Source organism: Phascolarctos cinereus, unplaced genomic scaffold (assembly GCF_003287225.1).
Source record: "Phascolarctos cinereus isolate Bilbo 61053 unplaced genomic scaffold, phaCin_HiC Scaffold_9;HRSCAF=440, whole genome shotgun sequence".
Lineage (NCBI taxonomy): Eukaryota > Metazoa > Chordata > Mammalia > Diprotodontia > Phascolarctidae > Phascolarctos > Phascolarctos cinereus.
The window spans coordinates 230,187,920-230,208,105 of NW_027556402.1; the positions used below are offsets into that span (position 1 = coordinate 230,187,920).

At 35.9% G+C, this 20,186-nt stretch overlaps 1 protein-coding gene across 1 annotated transcript in view; it reads right to left on the reverse strand.

Annotated features, from left to right (window-relative positions):
• Positions 1-20,186, reverse strand: part of CCDC73 (coiled-coil domain containing 73) — a 143,539-nt gene that overhangs the window by 25,616 nt on the left and 97,737 nt on the right. Inside the window, exons 11-13 of the mRNA XM_078148873.1 lie at positions 14,346-14,474; positions 13,479-13,538; positions 5,027-5,131 (exon numbers count right to left, since the gene is read on the reverse strand). Of these exons, the coding sequence (XP_078004999.1) occupies positions 5,027-5,131; positions 13,479-13,538; positions 14,346-14,474 (294 nt within the window). The remainder of the gene's footprint in view (positions 1-5,026; positions 5,132-13,478; positions 13,539-14,345; positions 14,475-20,186) is intronic.

Genomic DNA, 20,186 nt, shown 5'->3' on the forward strand with positions numbered 1-20,186 from the left:
AAAGTGCTTACAAATGGCATAACAGTCATTTCGCTCACAATGAAAATTCAGTTGAGTCTAGAGTCAAACCAAGGGACTTTAAAGGCAGAAGTAGCACTAACTGGCCTCCCAGGGAAAGGCAGGGCAAAGAGTCAGATAAAACAGAAACTATAGGAAACTTGTTTGGGATAGTTACCCACATGATGCTTTGTGTCATTTTGAGTCAATTTCAACTAAAAAAATGAGCATAAAGGTAGACATAAGTGGAAAACTGCCTTTTTACCTCCTAGGCTCTGGGCTCCTATTACTAGACCAGGCTATATTTCCTAGGCTTGCTATCATTCTCCTGCTGTAATATTTGTCACTGTGGGAATAGAAATCTTATGTCAGTGGATAAGAGATAGAAAGGAAGTAGCAAAAGTAATATCTGCCATCAACCCACCAGTTAGTTAGAATGCAACTAGAAATCACATTTGAAGTCATCAACAAATATACACTTTGTAAAACAAAAACAGAACTCTGATTGCAGAAATTGTTGTTACTTAACATTAAAAAAAATGGACCACCATATAAGAGATTATCTAGTCAAGATTCTTTTGTATGTGTTGATTTTGTTGATTAACCATGTGCTATACTTTGAACTGGTTTTGTTTTTTGTTGTTGTTCTTTGTTTCTTCCCTAACAGGGATAGATTTGTATTGATCTATCCACTTGCTTGTGTATCTTCCCTGGCAAGAAATGGCATTTGAAAAGTGGCTGCCAGCAGTTTGTGGCCACAGAACAGAGCTCAGCTCCTAGACCATAGAATGACCAAATCCATGCTTTGAATTTCATTAACACAATACAGTTCAATGAAGGAAGAAGATAGATGCTTAGAGCCAAACTTACAGGAAAAATCTCAAAGTGAACAGAATCACTAGTACAATTTTGTATGTTATTTCATTAGTAATTTTCCATGATAGGTATTTTCTTATTTCTACTTGTAAATGAAGGAAATTATAAATACTGTTCCCTTTCTCCAGTGTTAAAAGGGCACAGCAAAGTAAAGGTATTTGCAATCCCAGGGAGATTCTACATATAGTTCAGTGGCCATCACTGTCATTGTGGAAGTTTTAGAAACCCAGCTATCTTGTCTGAAACAAAGTATTTCCTGAAGAACTGAGCTTTTATTCAGCAGATCTAGGTTTGACCCATCTTTGCAACTTAATAGTTCTATGATCACAGACAAGTCACTTAATGTCTCAATTTTCTCATTTATAAAATGCAATAACTGCTCTACTTACCTCTCACAGGATTATTTTAAAGCTCAAATGATGTCATTAATGTGAATGTACTTTGAAATGTTGTATACAATTTATTTGTATTTTAGTATTTTAGTTGGTTCCGATGGAAAAAAGCAAATCAAACTCTATTTTTTTGACATACCTAAATACAAACTTTCCAGGTGTGCTGTGTAGGAACGATTACTGATCTCAGATTGTTCTTTTCTGCCTCATCCATATCCATATATGTTCATATATGTGTATGTATATAAATATATATGCATACAAATATACATACATATATGTGGGTCATATTCAGTGTCAGCTATGCAATTACTATGACATATGAAATTCAGAAATCAAGGTCAGAAATAATAAAGGAAAACAAAGGTTACTAAAGGAAATAATCTAATTAAGTAGTTAAGTCATTATTGTTATCTGTCTGTCTTTTTTTAAGACTATGTCATATTTGAATTTAAGATATCTTTATGAATTATTCAAGATTACTTATACTTGAATAAACCAGAAGTTAAAACAGCCTCACTTCTACTTCATATTATAATGGTCTAAACATAGCCTACTACAAGTTTCACTTAACAGCAACTAGAAGTATATTATCTTATTGAAAACTACACTTAAAAAACTTAACTATAGTAACTGCAATTAGTTACATATAGTTATATATACATATAGCATATATATATATATACACACATGTACATGGTATCTCTATAGGAACTGTAGTACATATAGTTATCTATAAACTTATAATTTAAAAACATTTTTGAGTAAAATTTTATCCATCATGGGGATTTATGTCTCAGCACTAGTAAACTGAATGGCTAAAAAAGCAAGATAGATGGCAGCATGAATACAGAGCACCAGGAAACAGTAGGCTATTATCAAGAGTAATGACCCCTTTTAGTACAGGTGGAATTAGAGTTCCCTTTGAGCAAAACACTTGAGACACATGACAGCACAATCCACAGTGTCATTCTAACATTAATATATTATTACACCCCATACTACACAAGCCTATCAAGGCTTATGGAGGGGTGCTGGACCAAGAAAGATGTATTTAGTTTATATAAGACAGGGATATTCACAGTTATATGACTCTAGAGTTACATCTACCATCAACTAAAAGAGGCAAATTACTCCTGTATAAAAGTATAGTATTATAAAAATTTCCTAGACTTATGGCTTTAAGACTTATGACTATGGAATGCAGAAAGAGTGACATGAAGTTCAAGAGGGATCATCTAAGTATCACTGATCTAAGAAAAATGCTATCCTACGTTGACCAGTCTGGTAGGACTAAGAGACTATATGTCCACAGCATCATTTAATGGGAAAAGCATTAACTTGGGCATCTAAAGAGCTTCACTGTGATTCTGAGTCTGCCTCTAACTTATAGTGTCACCCTGAACAAGCCAATGTACCTCCTGGGGCCTCAACTGCTTCATCTAGAAAATAAGCAAGCTGGACACGATGAATCATAGAACCTTTGAATCCAAGTTCTCAGGGGACATTCACTATAGGCTCTGCTGAAATCAGGAATCCCATCCAAAACTTTCCTATAATGGTCATATTGGGGAACTTACTATACCTGAGGCATATCATTCCATATCAATCAAGCAAGCAACAGTTATTAAGTGCCTACGTGAGGAGGGAGAGAATTATAGGCATGAGGGATAGTCAAAGAAAATGTGCAGGGCTGAAAGATGGAATGTTTTGTTTGTGGAACAGCCAGGAGGCAAGTGTTAGTGGATTAAAGAGTACGTGACAGGGTGAAATGTAAGAACACTAGAAAGGTAGGAGAGGGCTAGATTATGAAGGGATGTGAAAGCCAAAAAGAGTATTTTGTATTTGATCTTGGAGGACAGAGAGCCACTGGAGTTTTGAGTAGTGGGATGACATGATGGGACTTGTGTTTTAGGAAAATCATTTTGGTGGCCAAATGGAGGATGGACTGGAGTGAGAAGAGATGAGGCAAGCAGACCCTTCAGCAAACTACTGCAGCAGTCGAGGTTTGAGGTGATAAGGGCCTGCACCTGGGTGAGGGCAGTGTTAGAGGAGAGAAGAGGGCATATTCAAGAGATGTTGCAAGGGTGAAATAACAGGCCTTGCCAATAGACTAGATTTGGGGAGTGAGAGACAGGGGAATCAAGGAAGACTCCTAGGTTGCAAGCCTGAGGAACTGGAAGGATGGTGCTGCCCTCTCCAGTAATAGAGAGAGGAAGGGGGAGAGGATTTAGGGGGAAAAGATAATGAGTTTAAGATGTTTAATGGACATCCAGTTTGAGAGGTTAGAGATAAGCAGAGACATTTAGATAGCTCTGTTGGTAAGTTTTTAGTTATGTTGAACAAAATCTGTCCCCCTATAACTTCCATACTTTAATCCTAGTTACAAAATAATTCAGGTGTGATCTGACTAGAGACTACCATATCGCTGCCTTGGGAGAATATTTCTATTAATGCAACCTAGGATCTTTTAGTCTGACATTTCAAATATAACTCTTATCAAGCTTAAAATCAACTAATACCTCTAGATCTTTTTTTACATAAAATTCTGGCTGACCACATATTGCCCATTCTATACTTGTGCAGTTGACTTTTTGAACTCAAGTGTAGGACTTACATTTTTTATCATTATTAGATTTCACTTTATTAGCTACAGTTCATAGTTCTGACCTAGGCAGACCTTTGTGGCTCCTGATTCTGTGATCAAATATCTTAGGGATCCTCACAGGCTCAGACCACCTGCCAATTTGGAAAGTAATGCTTTCTATGCTTTCATATAAGCCACTGATAAACAATTTGAATAAAATAAAATCAATGACAAAATCCTATAATTTTAAGGGATACTCCATTAGAGACCCACTCACTCCCTGGTTGAAACTGATCCATTGAACAAAACACTTTGGATTTGACTCATCACCAACGAACTCAACTAATTCTATTATCTGATCTAGGTCATTCTAGTTGTCCACTAGAAGAGTAACATGAGAAACTTAGTAATGAAAGGCCTTGATGAAATTAGGATATGTCACTTTCACAGAATTCATCTGATAGATGATTAGCAGTAATCCTGTTACAAAAGAATAGGCACTGAGGATAGCACAATTTGTTCTTCATAAACACATCCTGAATCTTAGTGATCCTTTTCCTTTCCTAAGTGTTCACAAATTGTCCTTTTAATAATTCAATCTCTTTCTGAAACAGAAACAGAAAATTCTAATTCTGGCCTTTGAGTCCGTCCTGATAAAACAGCCATTATACTCATAAATAAGGTAGGGAAACTATTTTGAACATACTGTTGTTAGGAAGAGATACAATGGATAGAAAAATATTCCTAAAAAAAAGTTATCGGTCTAAGACTTTTCAACTGAACATCTACAGAAAGCAAATAATACCTAGGCTCAAAATCAGAGATTGAAAGCAGGAAGGGATCTTAGTCATCTAGAACAACACTTTCCTTTTGTAGATGAGGACAGGCCCAAAGGGTTGAAGTTCCTTCTGACACAGATCATAAGGGGCAAAAAAAGTCAAACCTAACATCCACTAGCTCCAACTGCAGAATTCTCTCCACTACATCATGCTGCCTTCTATCATTTAAAATGTGACTCAATGACCTAGATGATGAAATAGAGTCTGTTCTTGAGTTACTAATAGTATGTTTAACACCCCATGTTAAAATTCAAAATGACCTCTGAACTTTTATCGTGTGTATATAAACAAGATAGGATTCATTAGCAGAGAAGCATAATGAACAAAAATCTGACCTGATTATTGTCTTGCAGTGCTTTTAACTCTGCCTCCATTCTGATATTATTTTGAGTCTGTCGCTGAAGTAACTGTTGAATATGTTCAAAAGAACTGATGATTCCCTTTTAAATAAAAAATATATATTATGAACATTATAAAATATAAACACCATAGGTATGTTATCAAAATTTATTTTTATTACAATAAGTTTCTTTAAAATATTTTCTAGCAGCTTGGCAAAAACCAGGCATAGACCAACATGTCATACCACATACCAAGATAAGGTCAAAATGGATACATGGTTTAGACATGAAGGGTGATAACATAAGCAAATTAGGGGAGCATGGGAAAATGTACCTGTCAGATCTATGGACAAGGGAAGAATTTATGACCAAACAAGAGATAGAGAGGATCACAGGACATAAATGGATAATTTTGATTACATGAAATTAAAAAGCTTTTACACAAACAAAACTAATGCTGCCAAAATTAGAAGGAAAACAGGAAACTGGGGCGGGGTGGGGTTGGGAAATTTCAGCAAGTTTCTCTGATTAAGGCCTCATGGAAAATTGGGCCAAGTTTATAAAAATAAGAGCCATTCTTCAGTTGATACATGGTCAAAGGATATAAACAGGCAGTTTTCAGAAAAAGAAATCAAAGGTGTTAATAGTCACAAGAAAAAATGCCCTAAATTACTACTGATTAGAAATGTGCATTAAAACAGCTCTGAGATAGCACCTCAGACCTATCAGATTTGCTAAAATGACACAAAAAGAAAATGACAAATGTTGAAGGGGATGTGGAAAAATTGGGTCACTAATGCACTGTTGGTAGAGTTGTGAACTGATTCAACCATTCTGGAGAACTATTTGGAACTATGCCCAAAGAGCAATAAAATGGTGCATACTCTTTGACCTGCAATGCCACTACTAGGTCTGTATCCCAAAAAGATGAAAGAAAAGGGAAAAGGACCCACTTGTTGTTGGTTTTTTTAATTTGGGGGGGGAGATCAGGCAATAGGGTTAAGTGACTTGCCCAGGGTCACACTGCTAATAAGTGTTATGTGTCTGAGGCTGGATTTGAACTCAGGTCCTCCTGAATCCAGGGCTGGTGCTCTATGTACGAGCTGCTCCAAAAGGACCCACATATACAAAAATATTTATAGCAACTCTTTTTGTGGCAGCCAAGAATTGGAAAAGGGGATGTCCATCAATTGGGGAATGGCTAAACAAGTTGTGGTATATGAATGTAATGGAACTATTGTGCTATAAGAAATGATGAGCAAGCAGGGTTCAGAAAAACCTGGAAAGACTTACGTGAACTGATGCTGAGTGAAGTGAGCAGAACCAGAACATTGTACACAGTTAACAGCAACATTGTGCGATGATCAACTTTGATAGACTTAGCTCTTCTCAGCAATACAGTGATCAAAGACAATTTCAAAAGACTCATGATGGAAAATGCTATCCACATCCAGAAAAGAATTATGGAGTCTGAATGCAGATCAAGGCATATATTTTCTCTTTTTTGTTGTTGTTGTTTTTTCTTTCTTGTGGTTTTTCCCTTTTGTTCTGATTCTTCTTCCACAACATGGCTAATGTGGAAATATGTTTAATATGAATGTATATGTATAGCCTATATCACATTGTTTGCTGTCTCGGGGAGGGGAAGGGAAGGAAGGGAAGGAGAAAAAATTTCGAACTCAAAATCTTATAAAAGTGAATGTTGAAAACTATCTTTACATTTAATTTGAAAAAATAAAATACTTTTAAGTGGGAAATTTTTTTAAAAAAGAAATGATGAGCAGGATGGTTTCAGAAAAATCTGGGAAGGCTTATATGAATGCAAGCAAAGTGAAGTGAGAATCAGGAGAACATTGTACACAGTAACAGTAATATTGTAAGGAAGAGCAACCATGAAAGACTTAGTTACTCTGGTCAAGACAATAATCTTAGGCAATTCCAAAGGACCCACAAAGGAAAAATGCTATCCATTTTCAGAGAAAGAACTGATGAACTCTGAACACAAACCAAAGTATACTTTGTTTACTTTATTTTTTCTTGTGTATTTTTGCCAGTTTTCTTTCACAACATAGCTAACATAGAAATATGTTTTGCATAACTTCACATGTATAGTCAATATTAAATTGCTTACCTTCTTAAAGAAGGAAAGAACTGAAACTCAATTTTTTAAAGAAAATAAGATGTTAAATTTTCTTACATGTTATTAGGAAGTACTTAAAGAAAACATGAAAATATATTTAAAAATAAACCAAAAGAAAGCTTTTTTTTTTGGCTAAGCAATGGGGTTAAGTGACTTGCCCAGGGTCACACAGCTAGTGTTATGTGTCTGAGGCTGGATTTGAACTCAGGTCCTCCTGAATCCGGAACTGGTGCTCTATCCACTGCACCACCTAGCTGCCCTTAAAAGAAAGCTTTTTGACAGAAGTTAGGCTTCAACTAGGATTTTACACCATACACCACAATAAATTCGAAATAAACAGTCAACCAAAATGTAAAAGTTTTCATCGTTTTTTCAAAAAGTAAAGGAGAATGACAGAAATTACCCTTGATAGCTAGAGGGAGAATTTTTAGCCAAATAAGGAATGGAAATCAGAAAAGACAAAGTATACATCATATTATATAATAATATAAATCTCATACACAAACAAAATCAATGAAGATAGAAAAAGGGAAACTGTAGAATGAAAAAATTTGCATCAAATATTCAAATGGATCTGTGATCTCATCAACTGAAAAATTCCCTCTAGCCCCTGAGATCCTTGAATACTCAATACCAAAAGAAAGCTGCAGCAGAATACCAGATAATACAGATCAGGAAGAAACACCCCCCCACACCCTTCCCCAGATGTGTAGAGTCTAGAATTGGGGGAAAAAAAGTTCCAATTCAGCAACTAAGCTTAACAATGAGTAAACAGAAGAAGGCACCAGCTCCAAAGATGTCCAGGACACAAACTCAAAAGAAAAGGATAACTTTGTAACATCTACAAGCAAAGCCTCAAACAGAAATGAAGCTTGGCCACAAGGTAAATGGAAACACTGAATGAAAGGATGAAAAGATGGGAAAAGAAATGAGAACTCTAAAAAGGAAAGACTTGGAAGGAGAATAAACAACTTAATACAGGAGATTCAACATCTTACACAAGTAACAGATGGAGGCTTTAAGACTTAGGTGTCTTGTCTCTGGTTATGTTGGCAGTTGCCTTTCTTGGAGGGCCCCTCTTTCCTATTGTCCCTGGGTTTCTTGCTTGTTTTTTTTTCTGCAGTTCTAGGGTAAAAGATGATACTGATGAAGGGGACAGTTGGTTGGCACAGTGGATAGTGTGCTGTCCGGGGAGTCAGGAGGAGCTGTGTTCAAATGTGACCTCAGATACTTACTGGATATGTGACCCTGGGGAAGTCACTTAACCTCTATTGCCTCAAAAAAAAAAAAAGAATGAAAGATGATACTGATGGTCAAAAAGCAGGATCAACCATCCCACCTAAAATTACAGCAGGGGGTGGAAACTGACCCTGGCACAAAGCTGTAATTCAGGAATTGAAGCTGGAGAGATGAGTAAATTTTTTTTAAAAATCAAACTGTATAAACATTGTTGAAAATTTAACTCCATAATAAATGGAAGCAGAAGAGGGAAAATGGGTTTTCCCATAATGACTATGTGACTACTTGGAAGAAATGCGCAGGAGATAATTTTTTAAAAATTCTTGAGGAACAAACTGGAAGGAGATTAAATACTTCAGAAGAAAACAGTGGTGAACTTTACCAAAGAAATGGAATCTCTAGGTATTAGAATAACCAAAGAGAAACCAGTAACTCCATGAGACAATAATATTAATATAAAAATAAAAATATTTAAATAATGAAAGAAAATATAAGACGCCTGACACCAAAAACAAGTGACCTAAAAAAAGGATTGAGAGATAATTTAAGAATAATTAAACTCCATAAAAACATAATTTTTAAAAATCCTAGACACTATATTTCAATAAATCTTCAATGAAAACTGAGTTCTCCTGAATTATCAGTAAGAAGGTTCTATAATATTTTGGGGTTTAAAATAATCATCACAATAGAATTCTCAGACAGGACTATCTAGAAGACTTCACAATTCATAAGGAATTGCCATTCCTTTTGGACTCAGCACAGTTTCCAAAACTGTGGCAAATATCTTTTGAAAAGAATGCATCTCCCTATTTTATGCCTTGCTTTATACTAATAATCAGGGATAATTTAATCAAATTTTTCTTTCGGTATATAAATCAGTAAATCTTGTATAATTTTAGCATATACATGGAAGGCACCTTGCTGGAGGATAGCATTTAAGGCTATATTTTACCTTACCAAGGATTTAAGCTATAATTTGATAGCATTAAAAGCAATATTTTATCAAGTCAAAACTTTTTTTTAGAATTAGCATTGTGGGATATGACATATTCTCTATACCCTTCAACCATGTTACAGTGAAAATGTAGCCTGATTTATGCTCATTCTTCCAACCTACTCCTTAACTTTGGACTTTATGTTAATGTTGCACTCTGCACACGTTAAGGCAAAGGGGAGAAGGATGATGCCTAGCTTAAATTAATGTCCTTTTAGGTCTTTCATAGCTACTTTCATAGCTCAGGCTGGGAACATGCAAGTCTTCAAAGCTGCCAATGATGTGAACCAGAACAAGGCCTCCCTACCCAAATTTGGGTATTTTGGCTTGTCCATGGCTGATTTTAGTAGACTACTGCTAGACTAAGTTAGACTAGCCTGCTGGGAGACTCACCAGGTTCAGATCAACTGAACTGCAGGCTCTCCTTCTGAAACCCTGCCCTGATTATTTCACTGTAGTTTCAAACTGGGCTAGAACCTAGAACTGAGCCCCTTCTTTGCTCTTGGGATTAGATCCACACGGCTAGGGTCCATGTTTTCAACTGTTCCTCTCCACCCTGGATCTGTGATCCAGACCTGGGTAGGGGGCAAGAGAGCTGCTAAATAGCACCTTTCCAATACTCTGAGCCCATTCAGAAATCCCCTGTGATCTCTTTCTGCCCTGTGCTTCCTACCCTGGTGCCCAGTCTTGACCCTCCTTCTATACCTAGGTGTTGAAATGCTGCACATCACTTACTCCTGGCCAGATTTTGTTCCTAGTGTCTGAGAACCTACTTCCCTAAGCTACCCAAGGCCAGAAAAATGACTCAGTGGGACATTTTCTTGTCGTTCGCAATCACAATTCAGTCTGGGGCATTTTTTCTGTGGAGGAGATATGGTAGAGAACTAGGTTGTGCTTCTTCCTCTTACTCCAACATCTTGACTCTGCCCATCTCCCAAGTCTACTGTCAATCATGACTATTTGTGATATGCCTTCTTGTTTCCATCTGCTAATTTCACAAAGGAAAGATTTTATAAAGATGTGAAAGTAGGCATATGGATCTGTAGTTATAGTAGTTACTCTACTGCCTTTAAAAATATACAGTATTATCATTGATTTTCTTCCCAATCATTCATTACCTTCTCCTCTTTCAGATATCCTGGAAATCGAGCCTTTGATACTTTCAAAATCATGACTTCCACAGCACAGATTTCTTTTGTGTGTACTAGGTCTGTTCCAACTGTTCTTCCTATCTTTATCTCCATTAGTACCAATTTCACTTTGTCATATACCAAACTAGAGACTAACATACTAAATACCATTCCCTTATCATTGATGAAAAAATAATTAATTATAGAATGGGGACAGAGAGGGAGAGGAAGGGAACATGCACCTACTACATGCCAGGAACTGTGCTAAGCTCTTTATGAATATTATCTTATTTGATCTTGACAATCCTATGAGGTAGGTGCTATTACTGATCCCCATTTTAGAGCTGAAGAAACTGAGGCAGACAGTGGTTAAGTAACTTGCTCAGGGTCACACAGCTATTAAGTATCTGAGGCTGGATTTGAACTCAGGTCTTCCTGACTCCAGGCTCAGAGCTCTATTAACTCTACCACCAGCTGCCACATTATTGATGAATGTGTTCCATCTTTCCTCTGTTGTTCTCTTTTCAGTTATAGCTACATATTATTGGTATTAATCAATAAGCATTTATTCAGTACCTACTAGGTGCCAGGTACTGCTCTAAGCACTGAGGCTTCAAAGACAAAAATGAAACGGTACCTACCTTTAAGGAGTTTACATTCTATATAGTAAGACAGGATTTAAACATACAAGTGTATGTTTAAAATGTATACAAAGCAAATGCAAGGTGATTTGAGGGAGGACACTAGGACCTGTGAGGATCAGAAAAGTCATCAAGTAGAAGGTGCTAATGAAATAGCCTAGTCTTGAGAAAACAAGGGATTCTAGGAGGCTGAGATGAGGAGGGTGTGCATGGCAAGTAGAGGGGACAGCTGGTGCAAAGACATGGAGAAGGGAAAGAGTGTCATACATGAGCAAGAGTAAAAACATCAATTTGTTTTTGTTTAATTAAAATTTTTTTCAATTCAACAAAATTTATCTTCTCTTCCTCCTACCTCTCCCCTCACACACATATACACACAAAACTAAAAAAGAAAAAAAATGACTTTGTAAAAATATGTATAGTCAAGCAAAATAAATTCCTGCATTGGTTACAACCAGAAAAAGAATGCCTCTAGGGTTTCACCTCTCTATCAGGAGGTGGGTAACATATTACATTATAATTCTCTAGAACTGTAGTTGGTCATTGTGTTGACCAGAGTTCTTAAGTCTTTCAAAGTTGCTTATTTTTACAATATTGTTGTTATTGAATAAATTATTCTCCTGGTTCTGCTCACTTTACTCTGCAGCAGTTCATATAAGCCTTCCCAGGCTTCTCTGAAACTGTTCCCTTTATCATTCCTTACAGCACAATAATGCTTCATCACATTCATATACCATTACTTGTTCAGCCATTCTCCTATTGACAGGCACCCATTCACTCTCCCCCTCTTTTTCACCAGAAAAAAAAAAGTCACAATAAATATTTCTGTACATTTGGATCCTTTTCTCTTTCTTTGATCTCTCTGGAGTAAGAAGTCAATTTAAATGGGCTTTAGAGTACATGAAAGGGTATTATGTCAAAGGTGTGTGTAGTACGGTTGGAATAGTAGGTTGGAGCCAAGTTGAAAAGAACATTAAATGACAAAGAGAATAGTTTAAATTTTATCCTAAACAAAATAAGCCATCGGAATTTATTGACTAGAAGAATGATATGGTCAAACTTGTGCTTTTGGAAATGGAGATAAGCCTGTTATGTAGCAAAAGGAAAGGCTGACAGATGGACAGTCTAACTATCATGCCCCACCAGTAATAGGACCCAAGTGCTCTACTGGTACTCAAATGATATGAAGAGATCTAGGGGAAGGCCTCAGCAAGTAAGCCCCTGCACAAGATTTATGGGAGGACTTGGACAAAAGTGGTATAAGAGAAAACATGTAACCTGTACTGCTCGAGAGAGTATCCAAAATCCCTCAAAAAGAATTTATTAAGTGCTTACTATAGGAGATCACAAATGCACCATAGGCAAATTAATAGGGTTTTTTTAAAACTATAAGCAGAAATGAAAAATGAATAAGTCCTATGTGAGTAGATTGTATTTAGAGACCTGAGTTACATGGGCTTTGTAAACAGTTCATAAAAATCTGATCTATGTTTGACAAAACTATTGAAAATGATTGCACATTTACACATTACTTTTCATACATGTTACTAAAAGTTTAAGTAATGAGGTTTGACACTAATGAGAAATATAAAGAACTCCACAACAAAATAATCTTTTATGTTGGACTCTCCTCATAACCAATGCTATTAAAAAGCTATATTACTGCTAACATGAGACATCATGAAAATCATTCAAAATCAAGGAAAAGAGACGATAAAAATATATATTAAAGCAATCTTCTTGAACAAACATACTTCTTTTATACTTAAGAATTCAACTGAATTCAACAAACCTTTACTAAGTGCCTACTATGTGAAAGGCATTGTGCTAGGCTCTTGGGATACAAAGACAAAAATTTAAAAGTTCCTGTCCTCAAAGAGCTTACATTTCACTAGAGGGATACAACATGTACCTGGATTTAAAGGTTAGAAGTGAAATAAATACCCTTATCACAAAATTCAAGGCAACAATCAACAATATCTCCAATATATACTTTTGGGTTTGCTTTCTCCAATTAGGTTTATTATAAAAATGAATTGTCATACAACCAAATCATGTTAATTTTATGAAGCAGGTCCTACCCAAAGAACAAGCTACTTGAGGTCAGAGACCATATCTGTTTTTTCCTGTGCTACATTGTGCTTACCACAATGCAAAAACGTAGTAGTCACTCAAACATTAGTTCATTAATTGGTTCCATCACTTCACACCAAAAAAATTCTAAGTGAACCCAATGGAAACTTTCCCAGAATAAAGGACACAAAAAATATTGTATTTCAAGTATGAAAATATTATTTACCTGTTTTTCTTCTTGCATGAAGGTTACCTTTTCACTAACCTTCTTTCTTACTTCAATTTCCTTTAAAGATTTAAATGATTCCAAAGGTTATCAATTAAAGGTATATAATTATGAAAAAAATCCTTTTAACACATTTTCAAAATAGGAACTTTCATTATTTCAACCTAAAATCTAACACCATATACTGTCACTTGATTTACTGGTTGATGAATAAATTTGTAGAAATTTACACATTTAGCACCCCATAATATACCACTTACCCCTAATTTTCTTTCCCTAGGGTACTGACTCCTGTGAAATTCAGAAGGTTTCCTGCTATATAACCTGGTGAAAATGGCAATTGATAATGAAAGTTTGCAGGGCCTCCTAAACCTAAAAGTATCTCTGGACCACTGAAACATCTGAGATGTATGACCCTGTTGGTGGCTTCTAAATTGTTTATATGATGAAATTTTGTTAGTCCAGGGTACTGGTTCTCAAAGTGTTGTCCACAGACCCCAGGGACTCCCAAGACCCTTTTGGTGGGCCTACAAGATCAAAACTATTTTTTTAATAATACTAAGACATTTTAATAAGTATAATTCACATAAACAAAAGCTTTTTGGTGGGGGGCAGTGGTCTTCAATAATTTTAAAAGTGGTCTTAAGACCAAATCTTCTGATCTAGAGAGTACCTCAACTAAAAAAGATATTGAGAAACTGAGTAAAACAGAACCAAATTATTTTAGCTATAATTATTTCTATTATACATACTGATTTCATATTCCAAAGAAATGAGTTTGTTTTAAGATATATAAGCTGTTACAAAACTTTTTTTTAAAAGCAGCTAAGGAATATCAGCCAAATGAACACTTTTTTGCTTAAATACCATTCGGAGTTTTTCTTGTAATTCTTGAAATTGCTGTTCCTTTATTGTAAGATTGATATCTTCTCCTTCTGCCCTGTACTGACATGTGATCTTGGACTTTATCAGATCTGTAGTTACTTTTTTTAGTTCCTTAACAAAGGAAAATAATATTAAACAGTGTATTCAGTACAATTATCATATTTCAGTAGCTTCAAGTTGATAGTCCTTAAATCTATCTAAAGTAATAATTTGTCTTTCATACATAAGTTCAATCCCCAGTGCACTCTGAGATGTCTTCCTAATAGTGCTGATCTATCCATACTCTCTCCCTCATTCTCTTTTGACCAATTGCATATGGCTATAACAACTTTAGAGGGGAGGAATATAGCTTCTGGCTATGGAGCCAGGCAAAAACCTTTAATGGGACAGACTGGTAACATGAAAACGGCCAACTGACCAAGTACAGGTAGCATATTGTAGATAAAAAAGGACATTTGTGAAATTCCTTAGCCATTCCTCCCACATTTCCTTTCCCCCAAAGTTCAGCAGATCCCTAGGATACCAAAAATATTTTTATAAATTGTTATGATGTTGATTACATTGCAATACCACTTTGTCTCTAAGTGAATCAATGACTAACAGTTTTTGAGTCAACCAAAGGTGATTCATTAATAATAATAATAATATCTAGCATTTATATAGTGCCTATAATGTGCCAAGCACTGTGTTAAGCACTTTACAAGTATTATTTCATTTGATCCTCATAAAAACCTTAGGGGTAGATATTATTTTATAGTTAAAGAAACTAGGACAAACACAGGCTAAGTAATTTGCTCAAGGTCATATAACTAGTAAGAGTCTGAGGCTGGATTTGAACAAGAATAAGAACACTTTAAAGAAGATCAGAACTTTAAAGATGATTTAGTCCAACCCAAATGAATGTGTCATCTTTGACCCCTTTCTCTCTCTACCAGGTTCAATAGTTGCCAAATCTTACTGATTTTACCTCTAAAATACCTATTTCCCAATTTCCTCCTTTTCCATTCTTACTCTACTTCAGGCCTTTATCCCTTCTCACCTGGACCCCTGCAATAATTTCCTGAGTCTCTCTATTTTCTCCCTGCTCCAATCTACCTCATACACTTCTGCCAGATTAATCATCTTAATATGAGTTTATTCTTAACCTCTAATATATTTATCATATTCTATTTGGTGTTATAATTATTTTTGTATATACTGGAGTCAGAAAACCTGGGATCAAGTCCTTACTTCACCACTTACCAGCTATATGACCTTGGGCAAATCAATCATCCCTTAACCTTAATTCCTGGATGATTTCATCATTTTTAAAATGGCAGGAGAAAAGCATGTGAAAAGATTAATGAAAGTGTTAGATCAGCTGGAAGAAATTCAGCTGAAAGTGTTAATTGACCACTGCCAGTTTTAAAGGGCCTCTGTGAAGAATGTGTGACATACAGTGTCTCAGGAAGGAATGGTTATAGACCCTCAAATTCTGTTTGGCTTTTACAGTTTTTCACAACCAGACCCCTTCCTGCATATTTCTTCCCTCTATATACACTATGATCCAGCAACACTGGACATCTTGGTGTTCCTCACATCCTACACTCCACCTCCCAACTCCAGGCCTTTGCCCTGGCTGTGCTCTATACCTAGAATACTCTCCCTCCTCACCTCTATCTCCTGGCTTCTTTTAATACTCACCTCAGATCCTACTTTCTGCAGGAGGCCTTTCCAAGTGTCTTCCTTCTGATATTACCCTCCATTTACACTGGAGGTAATTTGTTTGCAAAACGTTTGATTATTGTGTCTTCCTTTACAATGTGAGCTCCTTAAAGGCAGGGACTGTTTTGTCACTCTTAGTATCTCCAGCACTTTGCACAATGTAAGGCACATAATAAGCACTTAATAAATGCCAGGTGACTGATTGACCCAGAGAAGATAGAAGTACTCACGGAGGTGGGCCAAATGCATATAACCTAAAATAACTAAGGAATTTTCTGGGATTTAGAGATATTATCAATAGTTTTTAAGGAATTATGTTATCATCACTAAGTCAATCATGATTGTACTTTAAGAAGAATCAGAACCAGAAGGGTAAGAAAGGTCAATCTGGCCCAATCCTTGATATTTTTTGGAGATTTATGAAACAAAAAGTGTGAACGGCAGATAAGGACTCCTTTGTCCCGTCACTACCAGGAGCTGTGGGAGTAGATTTCCCCACCCTCGAGACAGATGATTGGTTGGAGATCTTGTAGAGGAGATTTAATCTTACAAAAATATAAGTTGCAGATTAAAAAGGGAACAAGGCAAAAACTTGCAGATGGTTCTGTCCAAATCCACTCCCAGTACATGAAGAATAACTCAATATGCATACTATTTAGATGAAATCATACTGTCATCTCTATATACAAGAAATAGTGCAATAATTTAGCACTTTTACTGATTTCTAAAGGAGGCAGTTTGCTCAGACAGAAATGACCCTGGGTTTGTAATTTGAGGAACTGAGATTGGAACATGGTTCTGCCATTTACTAACTGGGTGACCTTGGGCAACTATCTTCATCTCTCTGAGCTTCATTTTCCTCTTCTGTAAAATGAGGAGGCAGAATTAGATTACTTCAAATTTACTTTCTAGGTCTATCCCCATGCTTCCTTGGTCTTGATGACCAATCTAGTCTCTAGATTTAGCATTAATCAAGTCTATTTAGGAGAAGCACATTAGCAAAGTAAATAAATTAATAGCAGATATGATATCAGCAAGGCCTTGGTTTTGAAGCACACTAACTTTTGGATCATTTAACATCTCAGTGTTCTAGGCAGCTCTTTAATATTTTAAGTGACTCAGGTTCCATGTCATATATTCCTAAATCACAGCTGAAGACCAAAAATTGATTTCTTATACCTACATGGGCACACTACACAGCATTATTGATATCAACATATCAAATATCCTTTCAAAGCTTAAAAAAATTGTGAACAGGTTTTTAAGGACTTAATCAGCTGGCCCCCACATGCATCAGTGTTGGCTTAGGCAGATGCAGGCAAAACTTCTGTGTTCCACATTGCTAGCCTGGAAGGCATGGGAAGAGTCTTTTTAAATTTTAATTTACATTTATTTTAATTTTATTTATTACTTCTTCCTTCTACTTCTTCCTCTACCCACTGAAAAGGCAAGAAAAATGATACCCATTATATATATATATATATATATATATATATATATATATATATATATATATGTATATATATATATATATATATATATATATAAAGTCACGCAAAACATGTTGGTAGCACCTACAAGTAACATTTAGCTCCACATAATATGATATAGTTCTCTGTTGCATAGCTTAAACGTCTACCATTTTCTCAACAGTAGGGTGCCTTCTGAGGCATAAGGTACTTATTAAGTATCTACTATGTGCCAGGCACTGTGCTAGGCCCTGAGGTTACAAGTACAAAGATACATGATGATTTTTGAAATCCGAGTAAAGAGAAAGCATGGATTAGCAAGAAATAAATTTTACTGGCCCAAAATAGCAAGAGAGGCCTATAAGAAGTGTGAGATATGTTCAAAGCAAAATGTTACTAACTTATGCTATATATGTTGGAAGTGAAATCAACATGCTTTTGGAGTGTGTATGCATTTTTTTTTATTCTCTCAAATGAGATAGGAAAAATTAAGCAATATCCTAGTAGTACAATTACAAGCAAAGATGGTGAAGTGGGAAGCAGTAAAGCCTAGCTCTCCTCACAGCTACTCCAACAATTATATTTAAAGGCAACTTTTAACATTCATTTTCTTAAAATTTTGAGTTCTAAATTCTCTCTCTCACTCCCTCCCTTTCCCCCTCCTTGAAACAATAAACAATTTGACACAGGTTATATACGTCCATTCACGCAAAACATTCCAACAAAGATCTAAGAAGAATACCAGAATAAACAGTGATCAGGAAATCTAAAGAGAACATACAGGAGATCATTTTTCTCTATCCAGAGATCATGAATTCAGCCTACAACATGGTGATAAAGACAGGACCTGTGGAACAAAGGTAGGCCTGAAGCTCTGTCACTGAACTCAGAGAAGATACCCAAATTCACTCTTCCAGGCTTAGAATAAGGTAGCCAGCAGCTCTGTTTTTCTGAGGCTACAGGGACTTCTAGCTAGCTAACAGTGATGGAAGCCAGCAACTGTCTACTGGAGCTCTAATCCAGAGACAAGTCTGTAGCTGTGTTGGTTAGACTCAAACTATGGTCTAGACTAGAGCCTAGGAAGTCCAGGAGGGCAATGAAAAACTATATTCTAGATCAGACCAGTTAGGGCCTTTTAAAAGTTTGAAGCTCCCTAAACTGAAATGCCCCAAGATCCTTCAAGAACATGGCACTAAATAATAGGAGAACAAAGTATCAGAACACTAGAAAATACAGAGCAGGAACATACATGGCTATAATATTCCCTCCAAAAGTTTTCAGAGCCTAGACTTAACACAAAGTTCCAACCTAGAAAGTAAGGCTAGAAGAATTAAAAACAGACTCCCATGACAAAGAGTTATTTTGGTTCTAGGGATGCCCATGACATAAACCTAGAAGAGAAAAATTCCAAAACACCTACAAAAAAAGCTTGACCACAAATTTTTAAAAGAGTTAAAAATTATAAGTAAAATGAGAGTAAAAGGATAGAAGTGGAAGAAATGAGAGCTTTAGAGGAAAAACTTAGAGAACTAACAGTTTAGCATAAGAGGTACAAAACCTTACCCAAGTGACAGACTAAAATTTTTTTTAAAATTAACTTTGACATCATATTTCAAGAAATCATGCAAGACAATTGCCCAGATCTATTAGATCCAGAAGGCAAAGTTAAAAAAGAAAAAAAAAAACAAAACTAGCAGTCACCTACTGAAAGAGACCCCAAAATAAAACATCATCACTAAAATTTAGAACTTCCAAGGCAAAGAAGAAATAGTGCAAAAAGCCAGAAAGAACGACTTCAATTACCAAATGAATACAGTTAGGGATCACATAAGATTTAGCAGTGAACAAAGAAAAGAGCAGAGAGCATGTAATACAGTATTCCAAAAGGCAAAAAATATAGGCTTACAATGAAGAATAATTTTTTTTCCAGCAAACCTGAGTATAATCCTAGAATGGAAAAACAGAGGACTTACAAGCATTCCTGATGAAAAGATCAGAACTGAGTAGAAATTCTGAAAAACAAACACAGGAGTCAAGAGAAATATTGAAAGACAAATATAAGCAATTACAATGAACTATAAAAGGATGAAGTTTTTACATTCTAGTAAGAAATATGATCTAAGTGTCAATTGAGAACAAGAGTCCCTAATGTCAACAAGGGTAATAAAGGGAGTTAAATAATACATAAGACCTGGGAGTGGTTTTGTAATGTCTTAATGATATTAAAAGAATAAGTGAAAATGAGGATTGCAATATGGGAGCAAGGGAGGAGGAAAGGGATGGAAGGGTGGGGGAACTTATCTCAAATCTGTGCAAATAAAAATCTATGTAAATGAGGAAGGAGTAGGAAAAATCAGGCATCAATTGGACATCACTTTCATCTTCATTTGACTTGGTCAAAGGAGGATAGAACACACACACACACACACACACACACACACACACACACACTGAATTTGTTGTAGAAATACAACTCAACTAGGAAACAGGAAGGAATGGGAGAGAGGGGAATAAGAGGGAAGGTCAATTCAGGAAGGGATTAGTCATTAGCAAAATTCTAAGCTCAGAGTGGAGACTGTGACAAGAGGCTTAAAAGGAAAGACAAGGATAAGAACCTATGATTGGAACCTGGGAGAGGTAAGCAGAAACA